Source organism: Stegodyphus dumicola, chromosome X1, assembly GCF_044657685.1.
Source record: "Stegodyphus dumicola isolate Sdum_Otavi_A_Nest chromosome X1, ASM4465768v1".
Taxonomy (NCBI): domain Eukaryota; kingdom Metazoa; phylum Arthropoda; class Arachnida; order Araneae; family Eresidae; genus Stegodyphus; species Stegodyphus dumicola.
In genome coordinates, this window is record NC_140780.1 from 260414689 (window position 1) to 260442163 (window position 27475).

The following is a 27475-nucleotide window of genomic DNA, read 5'->3' on the forward strand; positions in this document are numbered from 1 at the left end:
AACTTGCATTAGCCCCTTATTAAATTTATATCTAAGCTATAATAGATACAACTTATTCTTCTTGTTTAGACTCAGAAAATGCTGCTGCTGAATCTACACATGCATGTATAATGAATGGTTAACATTCATACCTATTTTTTTAAAACTATTTGAAGAAAGATTTAATTGCAGTTTGTTCACATACAGCTGGTGTGACATTAAGAAGGGAAAAAAAGTAGCTGTAATCAAACTTTTAGATATTTTTCTTAATATTGTAATTTATTACTGTATACTGCTTAGCTTCTTATTTACAGTAGTATCACAAGATTCAGTAAGCAAAACCATTAAAGAAATCATTTTGAAATATTTCTTGATACATTTTATCACCAATCAATGAGATTAACCCTCCAAAATCAATGAGATTAACCTGAGACTGGTAAAGGTAAACGTATTGAAATATTTAAAAATTGATATTTTGTGATTTATTGGTAAAAGATATTACGTTTTTCTCATTCATATACAATTATTAGTATTTTCTGTTTTTGTAAAAAATATAACAGTTCATTAGAATTGCATAAGTTGTTTATATAGAATAAAATGCAAACTCTTTGTCAAGTTTTTCATAGCTCATCACTGCATGTAATCCACAAACAGGATAGGTCTACAAATTACATTAGTAGCAAATATGTGTTCTATAACCAAACATAGGGAAGATTTTGCAATGTTGATTACAACTAAAACCATATTATTTACAGATGCTGCAATATAAATTTTGCAATCGTATGCATGGAAGACAATTCTTCCACTATCTAGTGGTGAAGCATTTGTTGGATAGGTACGTTTGTGTACTGGACATGGAAAATTGTCATGCTGTTACTGAATAGAAATTATATTTACTTGAACATTTTATATGCCATTTCACTGATAAAGGTACATGGGTCCTTTTTTTCTACAGAAACACTGTAAAAGGTATGTCAGATTTTAATACGTTATAGTTGTTATTTCTCTAAATGAAATATGATTCAGAAAAATACACATTTCCTCTCTGAAAACTGTTGTATTACCTAATAATAAATTTCTATCTTTTTTTTGGATTGATCAATATCAGAAGATGACTCAATGTTGTTCAGATGACCATGAGATCATTGACCATACACTCCGCAATCTTTTGCTTTTGGAATGTGCTTTAGACTATATTTATATGCTCCTATTGCTAATAATATCAAAACTCCAAGACTGCATTATAGCTCCTTTGATGACCATCAGCAGGGAAATTTTACTATGTTTGTGAATAGAATTGTGATACCCGGTCGATATGTGTCCTGTACCAACAGGAACACACAATGACCTTTATGGTATTATGTCAAATTTGATGAACTTTTATTTCATTTCATGTAGTAATAATTTTTTATCTGTAATATGTTACAGAATAAAACATTTTAAAACTTACAAATCATGTAATATCTGTATATTTATTAATTTCATTGTACTATAGCTCACTGTATGACTCCCTCTTGAATTTTTGTAGTAATTTAATTGATTTGATTAAAAAAACTGCACCAAATCACAAGGCAAAAATAAAATCCAAATATTGTAATCTGTTTTAGCAGAGTGAATGTACCAAGAAAACAGATAATTCACCCATTTAAATTTTTCATTCAACTCATTTAAGAAATGAAATACGTTCTTAAGTTTGTGTACGATAATTTTAATATTCAATCCTCATACCTTACCTGATTTCACAAAGTAGTTTCAATCTGAAGTATACATGACTAATCATAATTTATCAACAATTCATATAAAAGAAAATAAAAATAGCAAATTATGTATCATATTAAATACATTTAGTGCAACTTTTTGAGTGAATTTGACATCTCGTGTAATTACTCATCCGTTTCCAATTCATCAGATCTGTTTTACTTTTCGTTTTGGAACCAGACAGCAAATTTCATTTTGTGAAACCACCAAGTCATTTATCTGAACATGATCAACCATTGACTACTTTTTGAAAATAAATAAATAAATAAACTGAAAGCTTTCAGATTTTATATTATGCCCTGAGGTTTTTTTTTTTTTTTTAACATTTTGTGTTATCTTTATTTATTAAATATCATGTTCTTCCCACTTAAATCATAAAATTCAATTCAACAGCAATATCACAAATATTTAAAAGAGCATGTCTTTCGAATTCCCAGTACACAGTCTCGCACATTGGAGATAAAAATGTTCCCTCCTCCCATACAGAGTTGCTATTGCTCACTTTGAAATCATTGAGTTTCTTAATCAAAGACTTATAAATGCGTTACAAGATATGAAATAGATAATAAAACAAATTCCAAATTAGGGCTTCCAGATGCCCATATTCTAATGGAGACATACATTATTCAAAATTTGATGGCCCTAAACACAGTTGTTTTATCACAACGTGAGAAACATACATACATTTATGCAGATTCTTCATTATTTAACTTCTTTAAATATAATACTCTAATATTTGGTGGCAACAATTGAAAAAGTGATTCACCATTTATAATGAATCAACGCAAAATGCCAAAACAAAATTAATAGCCTTTCTGGGCAAATTGCCCCTTTGAGCTAAAAAGATTATCTTCAAGAAAGCTGAAAATAAAAAAGCAGGAAAAAAAAAAAGATTGGCCCACTTTGAGAACAGCACATGACACTTTAGGAGACATTAATTTTTCCTCCCACAGACCCATCCTTTAAGGAGTTGGGAAAAAAAAAAAAAAAAAAAGAGGAGGAAAAATATTTAAAATAGAAAGCAGATGTCAAATTAAGCATAGCAATGCATATCATAAAGATGAGGTAAATAAAGGTACAGTGAGGACTATACATGCTCTTAATAGAAAAGAAAATAATTATTGATAAAATATTGTAAGCAAAAGCTACAATATCATTTCATCAGAAGTACAGGCAATTATATAAAGCATCGGTTAGAGTAGACTGAAGGGTACCCCTTGTATTATTGCGAAGATGTTGTTTCATTTATTGCCAAGTTGTTGTTTCATTTATGTTGATTGCTGAGTAGTTGAATGTTCTGTACATCCGTAAATATACTCAGTCAGTAAATAAAGTCAAGGGAGTGAACAATGCCAAGTTTCTGCAATTCTCTGGTGATTTTTTAAGTGAAAATAGGTCAACGTGTTCATGGATAAAGAAAGTCAAGGCAGTGCACAATGCCTAGTTTGTGCAATTCTGTGATGTTTTTTTCCATTAACAAATGTATTTGTTATACCAATGTTTTATTATAACTCTCTTGTTCTGATCATAATTTGTAATTTTTCGTGTCGCATTTATGTAGGTCAATGTGCACAAACGAGGTATACATGTGCCGCCAAAAATCACCAATGGGTACTCGTAAATATACTTTTACCAAAACATCACTGTGCAAGTAGTAATACCTTATTGATTATGCCAAAGCATTCAACTAGTTGATTTATACATGTATAAGGGAGAGAAAATTTATGTGAAGAGGTCCTTTGCGAATGATTAGCATACTTGATATAAAATAAAATAATGGCTGATAATAGAACATCACTAATAGCACATTTCCTTAGATAACCACTCCCATAATACAAATCTATTTAAGTAAGAGGTTATTCTCTTTGGAAAGTTCGATTGCATTTTCTACAAAAAAGCACACACTGTTTTGCATATCATTACATTCGTCCATATCTGTGTTGATAGCAAAAACTGAATCATAATATTAAATGATGAGAAATATGCCCAAGGAAATTGCAATACAGTTTAACTAAATAAATGGTTGTATAATAGAAATATAAAATTGCATGTTTCCACAGGACTTTTATTAAGAAATAAGAGCTAAAAATTCAATAATAGTGGAGAGCATGCAGTTGTCATGAAAAATTTCATTCATACACAGTTTATGAGCACTGGGTGAGACAGTTTTGAGAAATAATAAGTAAGAAAGTTTTCTCATCATCATATTCAAAGACATTTTTTTTCATATTTTGTACTTGGATCTGTTTGGGAAAGTGACTGATTTTGCCATCAGTAAAAGTTATCCTGCTTAAAACAGTTTATTATTGTGTTTTCTGAAACATGGTTTAAAATATGTATTTAGAAGATGCAGAAAATACACCAAGGAGGTTAGTCCTTATTAATTCATTTGCACTTTCATCCAAATTTTCCACACTATGAAGAATACAGCTCACCTCACGAAGATCATATTCTTTCATCGCTCTATAAAAATTCCTTAATCGCAAACTGGAATAACAGATATCATGTTTTCTGCAAGGAATAAAATTCCAAATTTTCCTCATTATGAAGAATACAGCTCCCCTCACGAAGATCATATTCTTTCATTGCTCTATAATAATTCTCTGATCACAAACTTGAATAATAGATATCATGTTTTTTGCAAGGAATAAAACTTTGGCATACTTTATGAAGTATGTTTTGTGACATGCAGTTGTGAATCAGATCAAAGGTAAAATTCTTTTCATCTTACAGTTTCTAAATTCATTCATTAAAAATTTCTGTCATCATCTACACCATACGTTATTTTTTCATAATTTCAAATTCATCAAGAAAAAAATCAAATACATTTGCTCACATTAAATGACATAATAATTACAACAAACGATGAGTCAATTTCCCATGTTTCTGCACAAGTGCCGATGGAACATTGACATTTTGATACACTTAAAAACTCGCAAAACATTAGAATAAATTTTTATTTCAGAGGCAGAAACAATTTAAAAAATCATCACATCTGAAATTTAGTGTCATTCACTTCACAAATGATGTTAAATTATGCGAAAGCACAGTCATTTTAACAATTAACTAAATTATCAACAGAAAAAATGCGTTCAAAATTCAGTATTAAAATAGTATTTTTATAATTAAACAGTTTCAGTGCTTTCGTAAGAGGAAAAAAAACTCAGTTTTGTATCCCTGATGGTAATAGTTTTAAATCAATATGCACAAAATTTATTCATACCACTAAAAAAATTATATGAAGTGCTAACAGAGATATTAAAAATTGAAATTGTTTTGTTCTTTTATTTATAATACGTTTAGCAGGAAATAAATGTTAATTCAAAGAACACTGCAATGGAAGTTCTCACATGTCCTATCAAACTTTTGTCAGTGATTTTAACTGAATTATCACCAGAAGAAATTTATTAATAAGCGAACACTACAACAACGAATATCTAAGATATTCTTTGACTACAACAACGTTTGCACCCTAACAAGAAATCTTCGATGTTTGTTTACATCGCACGATAAATTGTTAATCTTTGCCATAATTCACCGCGAAACATGATAAAAAGCCAAATATTGTAACCCATCCAGAAGCCAGTGACGTCACGGTAAACTTTTCCGTACACCTTTGGCGTGTGTCTGTACATAATTGTGACGGACTAAGTAGCTTCTTCTTGGAGGTTGTTCAAAGAAGTGAATGATTTTTATCGTTTGAATCCGGTGTTTTTATGAGGAGTGTGTTCATATAGTTTCTGTACGTTTGTGGTACACATTCTGTTTTCGTGTAGGTAATTCATGGTAATTTGAAAGCATTTATTTTTATTCTCAGGTATCTATTTATTATCAATATTCATTGAAATTTGAGTACTCGTGTAAATCTTTGACCTCTAGGACTGAGTATAGAATGTTTGTGATTCTTTTTATTCGTTGATTAAACTTGTGAACAGGTTCATTAAAAGTGAGTAGGAAACGGACTTTAAACAAAAATGGAAGCCTTGATTCCTGTTATGAATAAATTACATGATGTTTTCAATACTGTCGGTACCGATTCCATTCAGCTTCCACAAATTGTGGTTGTTGGTACTCAGAGCTCTGGTAAAAGTTCTGTTCTAGAAAGTTTAGTTGGTCGTGATTTTCTTCCTCGTGGCGCAGGAATAGTTACTAGAAGACCATTAGTTTTACAGCTGGTTTACACTCCCAAAGAAGATACTTCTTACCGTTCAGCTGAAGAAGGAACTTTACATCTTGAAGAATGGGGCAAATTTTTGCATACTAAGAATAAAATTTTTTCTGATTTTGATGAAATACGTAAAGAAATCGAAGGTGAAACTGAACGAATGAGTGGTTCAAATAAAGGTATTTGCCCTGAACCTATAAATTTGAAAATATATTCTCCTCGAGTGGTAAATTTAACCCTTGTTGATTTGCCAGGTATAACTAAAGTTCCTGTAGGAGATCAGCCTGAAGATATTGAAATTCAAATACGACAACTAATTCTACAGCATATAAGTAATCCTAATGCTATTATTTTAGCAGTAACTCCAGCCAATACTGACTTTGCAACATCTGAATCTCTAAAGTTAGCCAGAGAATGTGATATGGATGGAAGGCGTACTCTAGCTGTCGTAACAAAATTGGACCTCATGGATGCAGGAACTGACGCGGTGGATGTATTATGTGGCCGTGTTATTCCAGTAAAGCTTGGAATTATTGGAGTAGTGAATCGATCTCAACAAGATATTATAAATAAAAAAAGCATAGAGGATGCTATCAAGGATGAAGCATTGTTTTTACAGAGAAAATATCCTGCGCTTGCTGCCAGGAATGGAACAGCCTTTTTGGCTAAAACATTAAACAGGCTTTTAATGCATCATATTAGGGATTGTCTTCCTGATTTAAAAACAAGAGTAAATGTTAGGATATCCCAATACCAGTCCTTATTGCATTCATATGGTGAAGCTGTGGATGATCAGGGGCAAACATTATTGCAAATCATTACCAAATTTGCTTCATCATATTGCTCTACAATTGAAGGAACAGCACGCAACATTGAGACTACTGAATTATGTGGAGGAGCTAGGATTTGTTACATTTTTCACGAGACATTTGGCCGAACATTAAATGGCATTGATCCATTAAGTGGACTCACTCCTTTTGATATATTAACTGCCATTCGAAATGCAACTGGAACAAGGCCAGCTCTTTTTGTTCCTGAAGTATCTTTTGAACTTCTTGTAAAACGACAAATCAGCAGATTGGAAGATCCAAGCTTAAGATGTGTAGAGTTAGTTCATGAAGAAATGCAACGCATTATTCAGCATTGTGGAACAGAAGTACAGCAGGAAATTATTCGCTTTCCAAAGTTACATGAAAAAATTGTGGATGTTGTGACACAGCTACTTAGAAGGCGTTTACCTGCTACCAATGCAATGGTAGAAAACTTAGTTGCTATAGAATTGGCATATATTAATACGAAACATCCTGATTTCCATAACGATGCTGCTTTAGTTGATACTTTGGCAAAACATTTTGATGAAAAGAATGTAAATGCTAGTAGAAGGTCTGAAACTCCGAATTATCTTTCAAAATATGATCAGTTAAATACAGATGGGGCATCCGAAAAAGTTGATAATAAATTTTATGGAATGAAAAAGAATTCAAAATATTCCGAGTCAGGTTTACATCCCATGAACAAATTAAGTGGAAGTGATTCTAACTTAGTGCAAGGACCTGTATGGAAGTGGGTAAGTTCTTCAGACACAATTTCTAAATCTGAAGGCAAAGAAAGTGCTGATGTGAGTGGAAAACTTCCTGGATATAGTCCACAAACTAGTGTTACACTTAGTCCTGTCAAAGCTGTAAATTTATTGCCAGAAGTTCCTACCAGTGCTTCAAGGCAGTTATCTGCTAAAGAGAAAAAGGACTGTGAAGTTATTGAGCGATTGATTCATTCATACTTCATGATTGTGCGAAAAAATATTCAGGATACGGTACCCAAAGCTATCATGCACTTTCTTGTGAATTATGTGCGTGATAACCTTCAGAGTGAATTGGTCACTCATCTTTATAAACATGATCATTTTGCATCGCTTCTGCAAGAATCTGAGCACATAGCAGTTAGGCGCAGAGAAGCTGCTGAAATGTTGAAAGCACTTCAAAGAGCTAATCAAATAATTAGTGAAATAAGAGAAACTCATATGTGGTAACTATGAAGTTAGTATATTTAGAATTTGGTGTATTCTGTAGTGTTTCACACAAAAGCTTTTGAAAATTCATTGTTTCCCTTTCATAATTTATGCAGCATGTTTGGCTAAAAATAAATTACATGAAGTAAAGGTATAGGTTTCTGTCATAGTTTCTAATTCAGGAATTCTGATGAATACAGACTGATAAAAATATATTTTTAGTTAATATATATTTGAGAAGTTTGTAAAAGATACTTCTCCTTTCAAAATATGCTTAATTGAGAAATACATGTATAAGGTACATTAGCAATTCTGTTAAATAATAGTATATTATAAATTCAACTTATTAAAATTTTGGTATTAATTTTTACATATTGTAAGTTAGTAAGTAAACATTTTTTATCGAAAAGCTAAAAAAAAAACATTGAATGTTTCTTAAAATTTTGATATGACTTTTCTTACCAACAGTAATATTTTATGCTATATAAAATTACTCAGCAATGTTGATATGTCTACTTATTGAGAAACCTGAAATATAATACTATCATTTTCTTATTTCTAATGTATTAATTTCAAAAATTTAATTCTGTGATTGGGATATTTCTTAAAGGAATAAAGATTATATAACTGTCTATTTGATGATCTTCGTAATATGTGTAACATTTGGCAATAATCTTTAAATTCATAAAATCTCAGATCTTTATATAACTAAAATAATGGCTAATCTTTGGAATATGGCAACAGGTAGTTTGGCGACATTTTGGTAAGGCGATAAAGGTTACTAGCTAGGACTTTAGCAGTGCACATGGATAAAGTCAAGAGTGTGCCCAATGCCATTTTTGTGCAATTCTGGGATGTTTTTTTTAAGTGAAAATAGGTCGACGTGTACATGGATACTGTGTATGTGCAATTCTTAAAAATGCGGCAAGCAGTGGGCGATTCTGCACTTTTTCCTAATTTTGCACCTAATCTTCGTCATGATTAAGCACTTTTGTTCCATAAAAGTTCTAGCATAAGCGTAATTCCGCTAGCAGATTGTTGGAAAAAAATGTTGAGTAAAAAAAAAAAAAAAAAAGCCTTTACTTCGTGAAAACAAAATGGCGTCAAAAAAAAAAAAAAAAAAAAACCTAGCAAGGTTGGTCGCCAAATTTTTGCCAAAAAATTGTAAAGTTTCCATAGTCCGAAGATTAACCAAAATAATTGCTGTGTAATTAATAAAATGGTGTGGTTGTGACATATACTGTTTGGCAATTAGACATGATGCAAATATGCGGCAGAGCAATATGACATGAGACACAGTGCAGTGTTATAACCACATATGATGCAATATGTATGACATGACGGACACTTATGCTAAAATATTTTAGAAACTAGATTAAAACAAAAAAAGGTAAACAATTGGGTGTTGCTTGTTTTTTGGCGATTCTTTTTTTATGCTACAATCGGCACCAGGAAGGCACAGTTTCAAGATGGCTGCTACACAAAACCAAAATAAGAAGTCAAAGAATTGTACAAACTCTGTGTCTATGTACACATCGATCTGTTTTCACTTAAAAAAAATCCTAGAATTGCACAAACTAGGCATTGCACACTGCCTTAAATTTGCCCATGTACACATCAATCTGTTTCATTTAAATAAAATCAGGAAGCTAAAACAAAGTTAAAACTGTCATGGTAACCAGAAGTGAGGCTTCATCGCCAAAATAAAAAATAAAAAAAAAATAAAAATAAAATGTCGCTAATCGAAGGGGCACCCAATTCTACACTAAAGCTCCCCAAAAAAACCTAATTTAAAAATGTATTTCTTATATAACCCATTTTAGATTTTTTTTTCTCATTATACTAATTTTCTTTACTAATAGTTGTCTTTCAGATTACATTTATGTTTCATTAAGGTGTAGTGATTTTACATTAAAAAGTCATGAAATTTGCTTTCTAATTATGTGATATCAATATTGATAGATAGGAATATATTTATCTAATGCCAAATAGCAATAGTGGAGTATGCTTTATAGTTTGATTACAGGACAATTTAAGTGTAAATTTCTGTATTTGTAAGATTTGCGATTGATCACACATTGATTGCCGAAAGTGTTTAAATACAAAAAATACTGTATAAAACATAGTCAGTACAAACTGCTAATATTTGTAACTTGCACTGATGTTGTTATTAGATGGACCTGTGGATGCCAAGATATGAGGAAATCTGCCTTGTTCATTTAAAGAATTGTAGATGTTCAATTTTTAAAATTATAGCAGAATATTTAATTTAAACGAGTATTCTAAATAAACACATAGGGAAATCTCTCATGGTAAGTGCTTCCGAAATTGACAACTACTTAGAAGATGGATAAAAACTGAATTTTTTCTTTGGTTGATCTTTACAATATGGTAACTGGTAGTTTGGCGACATTTTGGAGGCAATAAAGGTTACTACCTGGGAGTTTGGTAATAATGTGAGCAGTACTCAGTTCCGATTACGCGTTATTTTGTGTGGGGGAAATGAGAGATCATGGGATATGTCATGTGATATTAATGGACGAATTACGGTTCTTTAATCGGAAAAGGGGGGAATTTGGACAAGTATCTGTGGATGTATATTATTTTGTATTAAGCTTCATTGTGTGTTGTGTGAAGTAGGGTTGAATAATTTTGGGATTGTATGGCGCTGTCTAAAGTGAATTGTAGATGTGATAAAGAGAATTTTTTTTTATCAAATTCTATCAAATTCGGAAAAAAAAATCGTTCAGTAATTTTATTGAATTCATAATAAAAGTGTATCCACCATGTAAGGAAGATTCGGAAGAAGATTAGGTTAGTTAGACTTTTTTAAGAATGTGAGTAGTATTCAGTTCTGATTACGCATTATTTTGTGTGAGGGAAATGAGAGATCATGGGATATGTTATGTGATATTAATGGACGAATTACTGTTTTTAATCGGGAAAAAATCTGGCAATTTTGTATTTGGCTTTATTCTGTGTTGTGTGAAATAGTGTTTGTGAATTTTTGGATCCCATGGCCGTAACTAAAGTGAATTCGAAATGGGTATTTAGTGGTATTGAAAAGGATAGTAATAAATGTTTTTTAAGGTTGTGCGAGAGAGAAATAAAGATGTTTTATTATGTTATTTATTTTACCTGGTATCTTGCTTTGAAAGATAAGTATGATTTTAAAGATTCTGAAACAGAAGTAAGAAAAGTGTATCCGCCACGTAATCAAGATTCTGAAGAAGATTAGGTAAGTTAGTATTTTTAATTATTTGAGGATATTATTTTTATGCATTGTTCTAAATGTAAGGTGGAAAGGAATTTGGTATTATTGGGAAAATTGTTATTAGCAATGATTTAGTTTAAAGTAATTAGGATTGTAAGGTAATTTTTATTAATTTAATGTATGTGCTCATTTATATTTTAAGTAGTGTTTTTGAATTTAATTATATTTTAATGAAATGATAGTTATTTTGTGAATTTTATGCTTGTAGGAATTTGGTATATGTTTAAGTTGAAATAAATGTGCATGGAAATAATTTAAATATTTGATACTAAGTATTTGTAATGCTTGCGGTATGAATTCGTTGGTGACGTGTATAATGTAATAGATGATTTAGAGGTAAAAGTTTTTGGATATTTTATTTATTTTATATGTGGAAATGTTCATGTTTGTAAAGGGTAAATACTTTTTCGCGATCAGGTAATTTCATATATGTTCTTTTTACCGAGTTTAAAGATTGAGAAAATTGTCATGTATTTTCGTGAAATTTTTGTAATTTATGAGAAAAAAGCAGTGTACATGGATATAGTGAAGAGTGTGCGCAATGCCATTTTTGTGCAATTCTGGGATGTTTTTTTAAGTAAAAATAAGTCGGCGTGTACATGGTTTATGTGTATGTGTTATTTTGAAAAATGCGTAAGGAGAATGGTATTGTGCAGTTTTTCCTAATTTTGCAGTGAATATTTGTCATGATTAAGCAGTTTTGTTTGATAAAATTTCTAGCATAAGTGTAATTCGGCTAGTAGATTGTTGGAAGAAGTGTTCAGGAGATAAAAAGAAAAGAAACATGTCTTTACTTCGTGAAGACAAAATGGCGGCGGGGGAAAAAAAAAATAGAGGGTTGCTGTAGGAGAGTTGGTCGCCAAATTTTCGCCAAAAAATCGCCAAGTTACCATAATGTAAAGATCAACCTTTTCTTTTCAAGGTTGACCAAAATTATCTGGAATTGTGAAAGGTTGTATTTTGTATGCAAACAATGTATAGGGCCGTCAAATATTCTTGTGCAGTATCTGTGCATAGCAGCCATGATTTATTAAAGGAAAAGGATAAAAGAAAGTTCAAAATTTTCAACTTTTTATAAATATAGCAAATTTTTTAAATATAGTACTAGCTTCTGATAATTTTTAAATGGTAGATAATTTAATGCTTTTTGAGTGAATTGTATGGTTGATTTTAATCAAATACACTACAAAGTCAGTAATCCGGATGCCCATTATCCGGAATGATCTATAATCCAGACCTCAAAGCCACAAACTTTTTTTTTGGTATGCTTTACGCATGTGCATTTAATGTATAACGGACGTAAAGTTATCTGTAAAAGTATAGTTTAGGGTACCCCTTGGTGAAACTTGGCGGTACATGGATACCAATTTTGTGCAATTCTTTGACTCGTTATTTTGGCTTGCGAAGCGGCGATTTTTGCGCCAAAAATTTCGCTACACAAAGCCAAAATAACAAGACAAACAATTGCACAAACTCAGTATCCATGTACACATCGACTTACTTAAATAAAAATCCCCGAATTGCACAAAAATGGCATTGTGCACTCCTTTGACTTTATCCATATACACGTCGACCTATTTTCACTTAGAAAAAAATATCCGAATTGCACAAAAATGGCATTGCGCATTCTTTTAACTTTATCCATGTACACATTGGCCTATTTTCACTAAAAAAAAATCCCAGAATTGCACAAACTTGCATTGCGCACTCCCTTTACTTTGTCCATGTACACATCAATATATTTCACTTAAAAAGTCAAAGGAGCACCAAATTCTACAATAGTATAGGCAAACAAAAAATACATAATCTCAATAAAATACATTTTAAACCAAACAATAAAATAACACAGAAAAGGAAAAACATGTTATACATTTAAGCACTACCAAAAGCAAATATTCACTTACCATGATTTTTGAGTTTGCTTCGTACTCCCAGAGCCACGTAAAAATCAAAATATCAATCATACGCAAATGACTTTTTTTCAGACCAGGTACTCTTTCTGATCGAACGCTTCACATAGTGACCATCTGAACCTTTCTTCCTACAAACCCATTCAAATCCATCTAAACGGTTTTTACGTTCGACTAGACGCATATCCTTCCTACATACAGAACACTTGTAATGGCTACTAAGTAAACCTTCATTTACACACCAGTCAATTAAAGCTCTTTTCCCCTTTCGCTCCAAATCGTATAGAAACTTCAAATTAATCTTACTACATTCAGCCATTCTATCGTCTAAAGAATCAAACCAACACACATCACAAAAATGCTTACAAAACATCCCATGATTCAAAATTTCCCAGAATCATGCACCCGATTACGTCACAATAGGGCTTCCATAACATTCAACTACTCAGGCTACAACAACTTGGATAAATGAAACAACAACTTGGCGATAAATTAAACAATTTCGCCATAATACAAGGGTACCTTAAAGTCTACTCTACCCGAATTATCTTTACTGATTCTAAAGCATTTCAGTTAATGTTGCAGATTGCGCTGTTCCTTAATCTTCTAATTGGATCCGGCTTATTATTTTTTGCAGACTGTTAGAGCAATTAAATAAAAATTAATCGATTATGTCTAAAAGAGTTTTCAATTCTGGAGCTGCCAAAGGATCTACAAAGCAAAAGCATGTTTCGATGTCCATCAAACAAAAAGTGGAATTGCTGCAAAAAATGGATAAAGGCATATCCGTCTCAAAATTATGCGAGGAGTATGACATTGGAAAGTCAACTGTATATGACATAAGCAAAAAGAAAAAGCAACTTTTGGAATTTTTTGTGGATTCCGACATCCCACTTAATAAAGTAAACAAATATTAAGCTTTTTTTTTTGTGTAAATTTTGATACCCTTTAGATCATAATTGCTCTTTATTTCATAAATTACATTTTCATATTTTTAATTGTATCATTTCTTCATGCCAACTTACCAGATTTAAATTGATGATCTATAATCCGGAAAACCCCTAATCCAGAATCGCCGAAGTCCCGACGAGTCCAGATTACGGACTTTGTACTGTTTTTCAAGTAATACAGGGTCAAAAAAGAAGGCTGGGATATTCATCTTTTCTCTGCTACAAAAATGCAGAATATATTTTTTTGTAGGAATTTAACCCATTAACCGCCAAAACTACAAGGAATGTTTCTTTTCTCATGAAAATAATAACAAATATTAAATTAAGCATTTATAACATAAATTTACATTAAAAATAAAAAAAAAATGCTCTGACCTGTGGCAAAAGCGAGTGTTGCGTTCGCGCAACGTCAGCGGAATAAGACTACGGATGTTTAGTGAGTAGGATTGTACTCGTGTGATGTTTCTTTTGAGTGGAGCACAGGATTACTTTTTAGCTGTGTAATGTTTTATAAATCTACAAATCACTTTACTTGTAATTAATGAAATATTAAAATATACATTGTATTTCTTTTACAAATACAGATTATTTCATTTGAAAGATTCAAGCATGAAAAGCTTGATTACAATCATGATGTAAAGCTACATTTCATACTTTGCATCTATAAATAGTCTGGCTATGGTACTCTTTACAACAAAGTCTTTTGTTATCAACGGACTTTATGATAAAATGTCTACCATCTCCATGCAATGGCTTTTGAATTCTGAATTTACTAGGTCTTCCTGTTGCTGATCTATTTCTGGCTAATTCTACACTCTCAATAGGAGTTTGCAAAAGGAATAATGCATTCTCACGTCTGGAATCTAAAAGAGACTATATTTTCAGTGGTAAAAAGTGGTGATATTTAGTAAGTTTAGATAGGGTATCACCTCATATAATTTATCAATAATGTCAATTTGACTATTGTCAAACGCAAATTCTGGGCTTTTTTTTTTTTTTTTTTTTTGCTGATTGTATATATTTGTCTGTTCAACGAGAAGAGAGTAAATGTCTAAACCAAAAAGATAATCGAAAATCTGTGCACTAGTTTTACCTTGTGTTTTGTCTTTTATAATTTCTATTCTATCTCTTTCTTCATGTTCTTCCTGAGACATAACTAACAGTTACTTTTTTATCCACTTCAAGATCTCAGTCTTCTGCTTTTTAAACTTTTTAGTATGACTATAACTGCTTTTAGAAGGATGAAACTTCCTTCTCACGTGAATTCCAACTTCCCCAGCAGTATCATTTGGTAAAATATCATTATCATTATTTAAAACATTGCCATTCCTTTCTTCTTCGTCACTAGCCCTGCATATTTCTGGGGGAACAACAACAATATCAGTTTCATTCTGGTCATTATTAACATTATCATCATCTGTTTCTTCATCAAAAAATCTTTGGAGGGCTTCTTCTAATGTAAGATACCTCGTTCTAGGCATTTTTAAACAACCGGAACATGAATTGGAACATCGAAAGGAATGAGTGAAAAAGGAGATTGACTACCCGTTTCCTGCTGACGTTGCGTCATGACGTTGCTGTAATTTATTATGTAAAGAGCAATTATGATCTAAAGGGTATCAAGCTTTAGTAAATGTTTCTATCACTGTAAGTTGTTTAAGTTGCTTCGTTTTTTGTGCTTTCTCTTAACTCCATGAACTTTCTCTTTAATAATATGAACAGACATAATTTCTTGTTCAGTTACAAAGTTCCACTGTTCAAGTCCTGTAATTGCTGTGTCGAGAATACCGATTAACTTGTCAATTGAAATTTTTTCGTTTTCAATAACTTTCTCTGTTACTTTCTTCACTATCGGAAGCGCGCATGGGTAAACGCTGTACTGGCTTTATCCGCATGCATAGCGGACGCGCGCATCAAATGCGCATGCATAAGTTTGTGGTTTTGAGGTGCGGATTTTTTTGGTAAGATTATAATTACACATATTTCATTATATTATTTTTCTTCTTTTTTGTAACCAAATTTGTTTTCGGAAGCAGTACTTTAGCACAATTCAACTATATTAGATAAAAATTGAAGGAACAGCTTTAGTATTGGTCTTTTTGGCGATTTTTTTGTTTGGCGACAAATTTCTGTCGCCAAGGTAGACCCACCCGGCTTTGAAGATCGTTCTGATCTAGACTAAATAACAATTCTAAAAAATAAGCTCCTTATTAGCTCTAATTTTCAACAAATTGCAAAAAACAGTCTTTAATTTTCAACATTTCTAGTACTGCTATGATAAATTCTTGAAACATTGCCGTAAATGAATTTATGGCAGTGATTATGTTCCGAGTAATGAAATTTACAAAAGGTTAATATTTTAAATTACAAAATATAATATTAATGTATTAAATATTAATATTTTAAGTAATTAGTTAATATTTATGCTATATTATGTTAAGGAACGTGCACAAACTCAATTAATACACAATAATTTAATATGTTCATTATAGTGTAGATTTTTTGTGGCAACAGTGATTTTTTTTATATATTGCTTTGAGCGTGATAACGCACGAAATGTTACTTTTTTTACATGTTTAGAATGCTAAATAAAAAAGTTCGTTGTTAATTAAAAAGGTTTTCTCTGCTAAATATATTACCATTCGTCCAAAGTTACTAAATAAGTCAAGAAACTGGTTAATTTCAAACAGCTAATATTCTAAATTTACAAAAGGTTAATTTTTATGTTATGGATAATGAAATTTACTAAAGGTTAATAAATGCATTTCAAACTAGTATATGTTAGTTTCTTAGATTCTGTTATTAAAAGGAAATAAAAAAATATTTCAAATTGAAGGAAATCAAACTATATTATAACAAGTAAATTTTGTACCAGTGTTAGACATACTTTTTATGAATTAAATTTTGTAATGGTAAAAATATTAAGAAGTGTGTATTTTTTACTCACACAGTTTATTACAAGTAATTTATGATGAAATTTAAAAGCTAAAATTAAATTATCATAATGAGTAAATTTTGTACCAATAATAATAATAGACAACAAGAATTATCATAACTGATGATTTCTGTGAAAGATGCAAACAGTCATTGGAATTCACTAGTGGAGCGATAAGCAACTGAATACTAGTAGTTCAAGCTGTCTATATGGGAGTTATGGTGTTTTTCCTTATATGTAATGTGAATCTGAGCCAGTTTCTTTTAAAAAAGTCATTGTGAAGGCATCCTTCTTCTGCTAGCCTGCATATATATTTATTTTCTATTTATAAATACTGTTCTGTCTTATTTCTTAATTCTAAATCTTATTTCTGAAGTGAAGGAGTGTTTTATCTATAGGACGAAAAATATGGTCAATATGTTTGCAAAATCCTGTTGTTTTGGACAGCATTTAAATAAAATAAATAATTTGTATATGGTGCAAACAAAAATGCATTACACTATTTCATGTAGTGAATAATTAATCAGGGAAAAGTATAATGTAATGTTCCTTTATTTTGTAACCAGAGTTATTTTATGTTTGGGATCTTTATTGTCAATTTCCCCATCCGTTTTCCCGCCATAATCCAAATGAAGTTTTTATTTTGTAAAACAAACCATGTTTTGCCTTTCGAGGCCACATTACTAGGTTGCTAGATAAGATAAGATTTGTACTCTTCAGTGTTACATTAAAATTGCTGATAAATGAATTCCATGCCGGTTAAGTTTTGAGCCAACTTTGCAGTAAATTGATTGTTGTAGCCTTTGTCTATAAGTTTATTTGAATTAAAATTTTACTTATGAACTTAACTGTTATGATAAGTTATCTTACCATAAGTGGTTGACCGAGTCGTAAGCACAAAGTGTACGTGCTGTTCAGTACATCTAAACTTTATAATAGAATAAGAGTATATCTTAACTTAATAAGAATATATCTAAACTTTATAATAATTACATTTAAAGACATTGAAATCAGTATCTAAGTGCTTTCCATATAATCAAATTTTTATATGGATTAGGATTATTCAGTTATGGCAAAGCACATGAGGGCTATCTGCCTGAAGGGAGGGATGCCTTCGTGGAGGACTTTCTAAGGGAAACTGGCTCATATACATGTTACACATGGGAAAAACCACAAAAACGCCCATGTACCCAGCCCGTTCGTGGGATTCGAACCTCGGACCGAACTACCAGTGTTCAGCGTCTTTACCGCTCGGCCGCTGATGAGCACCAAATTTTTATATATAAATTGTACTCTTACTTTTATTATAGAGTTTTATTAAAAAAATTTCAGATTTCTGTTAGATTAAATGTTTAAGTAATGCAGAAAATTTGCAAAAAATTTAAAATAAAAAGTCTACGGTTATGTCAACATATTATTAATAAAAGTAATAATACTCAGTGAAGGTTATTCATATACAGCTATTAGATTGTGAGATTTTTATAAAATTTGAGAACTGTAAATTATATAATCAATAAGTGACATTATATTTTTTATAGTCAGACAAATTATAAAAATGTTATAAAAGCAATAATGAAACCTGATTTTGGTGTATGAATTCATGCAATTACTCATCCCTATAGTTCTAACCATGGTAATTTTGATCATTGACCATTTTAAGAAACATGTAAGAAGTCTAAATTTGCATGTGGTCCTTAGCAAAGGAAATACCAAGAGTTTACCTCATGCTACTAAAAACGTGGTTTTTTTTCCCTTGGGGGGGGTGAAATTTATAATATGCAGAGTTGACATATGAAAAAATGTCAAGACTCATATGATGTAATATAAAGTATCAATTTTAACCATCAAATTTTGGCTTTTATAAAAATATTTTAAAAGTTGTGCTTTCCTAACACGAAAGTAGCTTTAAGAAAAACATGCAATTTATCCGTCCCACTATCAAAGCTCTGATACCTACCAAATTAAAGGTTTCGCTAAACTTACGTGGACAGAAATGGTGGCATGCATTTTCAGGTCAGTATTTAGGGTTATTATAACTTTTCATTTATCGTGCCCAAATGTCGCCAAAAATATTTCGTGCCAAAAATGACTAATGATAAAGCTGTGCCAAATTGATTTTGGTTAGTTCTGTAACATTTTTTTGAATTGTTAAAGTTCTTTAACTTTTTTTTGGCATATGTAAATAAAATAAATACAAAATAAAATTAAAAATGAAAATACTAGTACTTTTAATACCATTAGTCAGAATTGTGCACAACAAACTGCGAGTAATAATTGGCATGTTTAGCTCATGATTTATTACAGTTTTGGGTAAAATCCTAGTATACGGTGCAGCCATGGCACGATTTTGAAAATTATCGCCAACACCAAAATGACCCGTATAACTACTTATCCTATGTGTTCCGTTTACTGCTCATCATAAAGTCACCGGATGCATGTTCCTAAAACGTACTCGCCGTACCCCCTGCTGTGACAATGCTGAATCACTATTGGCTGACCGACTTACTACGTAAAAAACGACACTTGTTTGGTCACGTGACAAGCCGAGCATGGATTCTGAAGTGTTGTGAAAGTGTAATTTGTAGTTTGCTGTATAAGACGTAATAAATTTTGTATGCATATACAATTCTGAATTAATAATAAACCACTAAAAGGTACAGCTGGTAAAGAATATATATAGAACACAAACCTCTTCAGACATAACGCTTGAAGTATTTTATTTGGATAGCATAAGATATGTTTACTAGGAAGACAAATTTCGGCAAACAAAATATATAATTATGCAAAAGAAATTTCGTTACCGGAGCATAAAAGTATCTATTATTGTACTTTAGATTTTCAAATATCAGAGGTTGTGATATAATGTAAGAGAATTATGATTTAACATTAGAGATTAAATTTTGAGGGAGTTGGAGCTTGGCATGAAGGGATTTTTTATTTATTTTATAATAAATCAAGATTGGTTTTGTATTTTTGAAAATTTTTGGCAGAAGCACAGTTTAATCTTTTAATATTTCATTGGTATGTTAATATTTCTGGAACTAAAATTAAAAAATGGAGAAGTGTTAATATTTGCAGTAATAACCGATATTCTAAAAAAGAATATTGTTTTCGATTATTTAAAAATATAGAGCAACTTCTGATGATGTCCGTCTTTTAAAAAGGTACAAAAAGGCAAACTAGAACACTACTTTGTCATTGTCACAAGTAATATATCAAAAACATTGTTTCAGTTTTGGATGTGGGTATTCAGTTGCATACTAATTTATGTGAATCACAGGAAAAAAATAAGCATTCAAAAACTTGGAAACAGTCATTATGGTATTTCTAGGCAAAGTTTGGCATGGTGAATTAATAATTTCAAAAAGTTGTGCAGTGGATTTGTCGTTCGGAAAGCACTTTGCAAGGTTGGAATGTGTTCAGAATATCATGGTATGCCTTGAATAATAAGAAGAAATGCTTACCAGCAAGGGTCAGAATTCAATAGAGCCAGGATTGTTGCCTATAGAGTGTGTGTATTATCGTTCTGTGATATCGCCCGTAGCACTAGTCAACATCCAACCACTGTTAAGCGAATATGGCATGTGTAGGATATGTGTAGGATATGGCTAAGCGAATATGGCTGAGGATTATCCTGAATGTCATGCAGGATCTCATTGACGTCCCATGATTAATACCCGAAAGGACAGGCATATTGTGAGGTCAGCCCTCCAAATTTACAACCACATCACAGACCATTAGTCAGAAAATGGGCATATTTGCAGCATGCCCAGTATCTGCTCGTACGGTGTGTCAACGTTTGCATCAGCATGGACTATCAGCACAGTGTCCATTACTTTAGCTTTCCTTGACAATGCAGCACAGAGAGAGATGGCTACTGTGGTGTGTCCAACAACAAAGCTGGATATAGGAGAGGTACAATGTCGTCTTTTCAGATGAGTCCCGTTTCTGTGTGCATTATTCTGATGGTCGTATAAGTGTCTAGAAGCTCCAAGGAGATTGCACATTGCCTGGTTGCATTCAGTATCGGCATAGGAACCCTATTGTGATAGTATAGGCAGCCACTGAGCACATGGCACACACATCTTTAGTTTGGATCGATGGTAATTTGAATGCCAGATCGGTACATTTGTGACATCTTACATCCAGGTGTTGTGCCCTATCTTTGAGGCCTGGCAAATGCAATCTTCCAACAGGATAATTCAAGACCACATGTTGCACATTGTGTTCTGACCTTCCTCGGTATGCAGTGTATTTGATTGCTGCCCTAGCCTGTACGGTATCCAGATCTGTCACCCATTGAAAATACCTGCTCATGGTTTGCTGAGGACTGGCCTAGCAACCCTCTCCATCTAATACGATTGATGAAGTGTGGCATAGACTTGAATCAGAATGGAATGAGATGCCGATTTCTGTTATTCAAGTGAAATTCTACTCAGTGCCTAACTGGATAAGGGCCGTTTTAGCTGCCAGGTGGAGCAGTTGTTTCGACTGATTTTGCACCCTTGTAAACCCCCAAGCTGCTTACAAATTTAATCATTTTGTCTTCATGCCATACTATTTACGCACAACAAATATTTTTTTTATTTGCTTTCCTTCATGCTATAGCAATTTTAATGGCTATTAGTGTATTATTGATTAACAGTTATCTAAGAGACTTCAAGAGTAAGTACTTTACATAGTTTATAAAACTATTGCATATTTCTGTATAAAAAATTATTGATGCAGGATAGATAGCTCCTAAAGACTTCATGCAGCCATTAATGGAGTTGACAGCACATTCATATTAGATGATTTTCTTTTATACTTTTCCCAACCACCAGTAGATTGCAAATAAAAACAAAGTGACTTACAATTACAACATAGCCAAACTGTCCTGAAGTAAACATTAACAGTATATACAAAGCCAAAATAATTATATTCGCATAATATGTGCATGATACTTTGTTACTAATGAATATCAGAGTGTCTTGGATCAAATTAATATTTGAACAGATGAAAAAATAAGTTTGACACTATCATAAGCAACTGCAGTTTTTCATTATCATAGTGGCAGGGATATCTTTGAAGATATAATTAATAGCATCATTACAACAAGGTGAAGTATAGTAAAACCACCCTCTACTAGACAGTTACAGGATTGCTATATATGTGTACAGTGGTTCTCTGCTTCGAAATCAGGAACTCTCTATTAATGGGGTATATCTGATAATGTGAAGTGTGCATTGCTGGAGGCTCGACTTACATTATCATCATGTTGGGAAAATATTTTGCATCATGACATAATTTATGTGCATGATAAAATACATAAAACTGTTTTGAGTGATATCAGCTGTAAATTTAGAAAGACGCTTGGTACACTCCCTTATTAAAGTGGCTTTTCCATAGGTCTTAGGCATTGTTTAAGATTACATAAAGCAGTCAAGTTGATTCGTGATGAATTACTAACTCTCAGATTTTATTATACTTATGAAAGCTACAGATCGTGTTTAATAAAAAGCACCAGAAATAATCACCGTCTTATTGACTAGCCATTTAGTCGCTCTCATACCATTTGCCATTGTGCATAATGATATAAAACTAATGCCTTAGTAGCATTGCTCAGTCAACATCATGATACTCATGAAATTTTCTAAGGGATAAATCAAACAAAAATGTAAGCAAAAGTCTTCTAAAAGATTATCTTCTCTAGAAAATACCAGCCAGATTTAAGACAAAAATACAGCATGTCTTCTGAGAAGAAAATAATTACTTACAAAATCATGTTTCCAACACTAATAAAGCACCTAATTATATATTAAAATTTCAAAAGATCTACACAATGATATTCAACTAAGTTTTTCATATCTATTATTTGGCTTCATAAAGTAATATGTTGTCTAAAATGAAGTATTCATATAAAAACATATTAAAAACAATGTATTTTTCTTAATGATGGTTATATAAAATTTCTTAATAGAATGGTTTTTCTGAGTAAATGAATTAGAGTTTAAAACAATAAATATAATAGTGCTATAATAAAGCTTCATAGGACTAAGGCTGAATTTCCTGCTAATTTGTAATTTAGATTTTTTTTCTGCTTTGTGGAACTTTTCTCTTCTTCATAACATCATGCTTTTAATGTACCTTTAAAAGCTAATTAATTAATTTTGACAAGTATTTTGCTTGAGAGATGCTCTCATGGAAGCTACTAAATGATATTTGTCTCATACCTGCTTTTCTGATTAGAAAATACATGAAAGACCAAGCCAGCCATGACCTGCCTGAGATCAGTGTACAAATGATTTGTGTCTTTAAATATGAAGCTAGGTTAAGTGATGTATGTTTAGTAAAACTCTTAATCTTTATAATAAAATATATCATAAATATATTATACCTACATAAATATGTATCACAGAACATTTGCTTAGATACAGCTAGGATAACTTCTCTTGTTAATGTTATTTTGCACAGATTTTTTAATCAAAATTGTCTCTAAAGTAATGTGCTATAGATTTGTTTTGAGATTTAGAATGATGTCAGACAAAACTGGACAAACTTTATATTTTCCTAGATCCAAATTTTCCAACTTAATGGAAATAATGCTTATTCATCACATGAAGTAAAATTCTGAGAAGAAAAAAAAACTTATACATTTTAATGAAAAATTAATAACAAACAGCAATACCAGTTTCTAGGAAATGATGAATTAAGTGAAAGAAATATTAATTAGAAAATATATAAACTGACATTTAACATGTATGTTACAAAAGTGCATAAAAGATAAGTAAAATGTGTTTCATCAAAGAGTAAAATCTTCTATTAATGATTTACTATGAATAAATTATTAGTAGTTATGTGTACATTTGAGAAAGAGTATGAAAATCATCAGTACAGCGAATATGTTTTACTGATATTATCACTTAACACAGTTACCATTTGACTGTTAATAGACAAAAATATAAAAATTTTCCAATTTATTTGCAGAATGAGTGTGGAGGGGTTCTCAACTGGTAGGATACAAAGAAGCAAAGTATTTTTAACTATTAAATTAAAAAATTAAAACCCAACATCCTGATTGAGTTTTTTTTTTCTAACACTCGTAAATTTATGTGATTTGAGCTTTGTTCAGGAGTGGTGGTGGTATTAAAGGTTTTCAATTTTTGTTTAGATGGTACGTGTTAGTCAAAAGGTTGAGAACCGTTGCTTTAGATTAAATATTAGAAGAAAATGATAATTGCAGTTTGTCTAATTTGTAGATTTCCACAATGATTTATTATTTTGGGGGGTTAACATTAATATAAATAACTGTTGTAATCTTAAAACACTGATGGCCCTTAAAAGCATAACATTATTGAAGACAGGAGATAAAGCCATATTTATTATACAAATAAATTTGGTACTACAGTCAAAAGTCGTTAATTCGGACACCCATAATCCGGACCTCAAAGCTAAAATCTTTCTGCACATAGGTGTTTTATGCGTGCTCGCAAGACATTTACGACTGCGCATATGCGTTTGCGCAAGCGCAGAATAAGTTTTCGCGTGTGCGTTTAATGCCTAACAGACGGTATAAGCTCTAATTATCTATTTCAGTTAACGTTGATGACTGCGTTGTTCCTTAATCTTTGAATTGGATCCTGCTTATTATTTTTTGCAGACTGTAAGAGCAATTTTATAAACGTAAGCTTGAACTTTCGATTATGTCAAAAAGAATTTTCAATGCTGGAGCTCCCAAAGGATCTAGAAAACGAAAGTATGTTTCGATGTCCATCAAACAAAAAACGAATTGCTACAAAAAATGGATAAAGCCATATCCTTTGTTTATCTAACCGTTCCGAAATCTGTTTATCAATTTCATGCTGCTCTGCAGGGCGGGGGGGGGGACGTCGCGGCGCGCAATGAACTGGAAGTTGATCTGTCAGCACTATCGTTATCTTCAGGGCAGATGTTTTTATTTTATTCGGCTTATAATTCCTTACTAAATGTAGTATTTAATCTCGATGTACTCCGTCTTTGATATGATTTAAATCAAATTCCTCGTCATTATAAATATCACGAATATAAATCAAATAGTTTTCTGGTTGCAATTTTCTAATTTCGGCTATGCGTAAGGTAAGCTTTACGCATGCGCACGTTGAAAGAAATGTTTAATAAAGTAAACAAATATTAAGCTTCTTTTTTTGTAAATTTTGATACCCTTTAGATCATAATTCCTCATTATTTTGTAAATTACGGTTTCATATTTTTAATGTTATAATTTCTGCATGCCATCTTACCAGATTTAAACTGATGATCTATAATCCAGAAAAATCAATAATCCGGAATCGCCGAAGTCCCGACAAGTCCGGATTAAAGACTTTTGACTGTATTCGGTTTCGAGGGCCGTAAAAAATCGCCAAACTATTGTTGATGCCAGTGCTGCCAAAAGTAATTGCAGCAACCCTAACGCAAGAAAAAAGTATAATAGTAAACAACTATCTAAATATTGATGTTTTAATTTAGATGAGTTTAACTTCATATAATATTTCACTACCGAGTTATCGCTAAAGCATAATATCATCTCGTTGGTTGTTCAAACATAATTTTCTATAATGAATGATGCCTTTTCTTTGAAAACATTTTTGGTAAAGTGCAGAATCGCCCGCTTATTTCTTTGCCGCTTTTTACAAGGGTAAAAACAATTGGAATTTGGTCAATTTTTCTTTTACTTTTTAAGTGACAACAGGTCGATGTGTACATAGATAAAGTCAAGGATGTGCGCAGTGCCATTTTTGTGCAATTCTGGGATTTTTTTTTAAGTGAAAATAAGTCGATGTGTACATGGATACCGAGTATGTTCATTTCTTAAAAACGCGTCAAGCAGTGGATGATTCTGCACTTAACCTGAAATTCTATCGCAGACTTTTCATCATAGGAAATTCTCAAATTGTTAAATCCATAGGATATCAAAAAGGAATTAAAAATTAAACTGGTATTTCAGTGGCGTCTTAACAAATATAGAACTATATAAAGTTACGCAATCTGAAATCAGCGCGTACGCGAGATTTGGCATGCTGTTAAATGGACGTGTTTGCTAGATTTGGTGCTTTCCCGCATACATTTTTGCTGCAATTTTTTTATGGCCCTCGAAACCGAACAGTACCATAAATTTTAATACATGGTTTAACTGTACATGTGTAAGCAAATCAGTTAGACTTAAAGTACATGGTTTAAAAAACAGTTAAACTTGGAGTATACCACCTCGTACAGCCATTGCATGAAGATAAACAGATACTGGATGTGCACCTAGAATATGTGAGAAAAGTAGATTTCAGTTATTACTAGTTTTCAGCTGATGTAGCCATGGGTAGACTGTGGTACGTTAGTTTTTTTATAATCATAGGCCTGATATATTCAGTGGATAACAGATCTGATGAAATCATAGATCAAGGGATTAATAGATCAATAAAAAAAATGGTGGGAATTTAGGATTTGTTCTCTGTTATGTGCCATACATTCCTTGTTGATCACTAGTTCTAGACAACCTCTAAAGATAGACAGCAGTGAGCTTCGAAAACCTCAGAATAATAATAAATGATTCATCAGATTTTAAAAACACTGCCTTTTCATAAATGGTATACATACAATAATCAATTTTTGGAAATGAACTAGAAACTAAAAAATTACCTCGCATGCTACATACATTTTATGAACATTGATCACATAGCACACTTCCAAATGGCTATTGATTTCACATTTTTTGTACGAGTTTCCGTACTGCATCATCTATCGCATTTGAAGTCTTCGATTGGGCAAACATTAAGGAGTGCATTTTTGTACATAATGTACTGTTAATATGTTATGTACAAAATGCACCTGGTGCTCACATGGTATTTTTGTACATAATGTAGCTGGTGCTCACATAACATACACAGCAAAACATTTGTTGTATGTAAAGAAAATTTGGATAATTTCTCATTCTTTACTTGGATTCAATCATTATAATATGCATAATATTTTTGATATTAGAATTTTTAAATCTGATAAATCATTTACAGTAGCCCTAAACAATGGCACCTGATCAACTGCACATTAAACATGGAGGCTGTTTTTTTTGGGAGGGGGTTAATTTATTTGATTACAGTATAGTAACTTGGCTAAGGGTAGAGATACTTTCATGGAGTACTTTCAAAGAGAAGTTAGCTTATACATATTTCATATATGCGGAAAACTAAGAAAACACACATGCAGCCAACCTGTTCGCTAGAATGTAAACCCAGGTCGAATTATCAGTACTCAACTACTTTACTGCTTGGCTGCTAGCGAAGCCAGAGCTAGATATTTTATCACCTAATAGAATAACTGCTGCTTGCAAATTATGCCTTCCAGTTCCTGCCAAAGTTCTAAAAATTTTGACACTCCTATGTCTTGCTGCCCATTGCACTCATACAGGTTGCCCTGGCCACCGATGAGCATTAAACGTGAAGGCAACTGGAATGTAATGGACCATACGATTACACTTGGTTTCAGACCTG

General features: G+C 31.9%; 1 protein-coding gene and 1 long non-coding RNA gene across 2 annotated transcripts; both read left to right on the forward strand.

Annotated features, from left to right (window-relative positions):
* Positions 1-473: 473 nt before the first annotated feature.
* On the forward strand, positions 474-1432 carry LOC118197100 (uncharacterized). Its single transcript, XR_004759515.2, has 2 exons — positions 474-948; positions 1088-1432. It is a non-coding gene; the product is annotated as an uncharacterized LOC118197100 (long non-coding RNA).
* Positions 1433-4982: 3550 nt separating this feature from the next.
* Positions 4983-8542, forward strand: Drp1 (dynamin related protein 1). Its single transcript, XM_035368579.2, has one exon. It carries the CDS (start codon positions 5712-5714, stop codon positions 7929-7931), a length of 2220 nt encoding a protein of 739 aa, XP_035224470.1. The 5' UTR covers positions 4983-5711; the 3' UTR covers positions 7932-8542.
* Positions 8543-27475: the final 18933 nt, after the last annotated feature.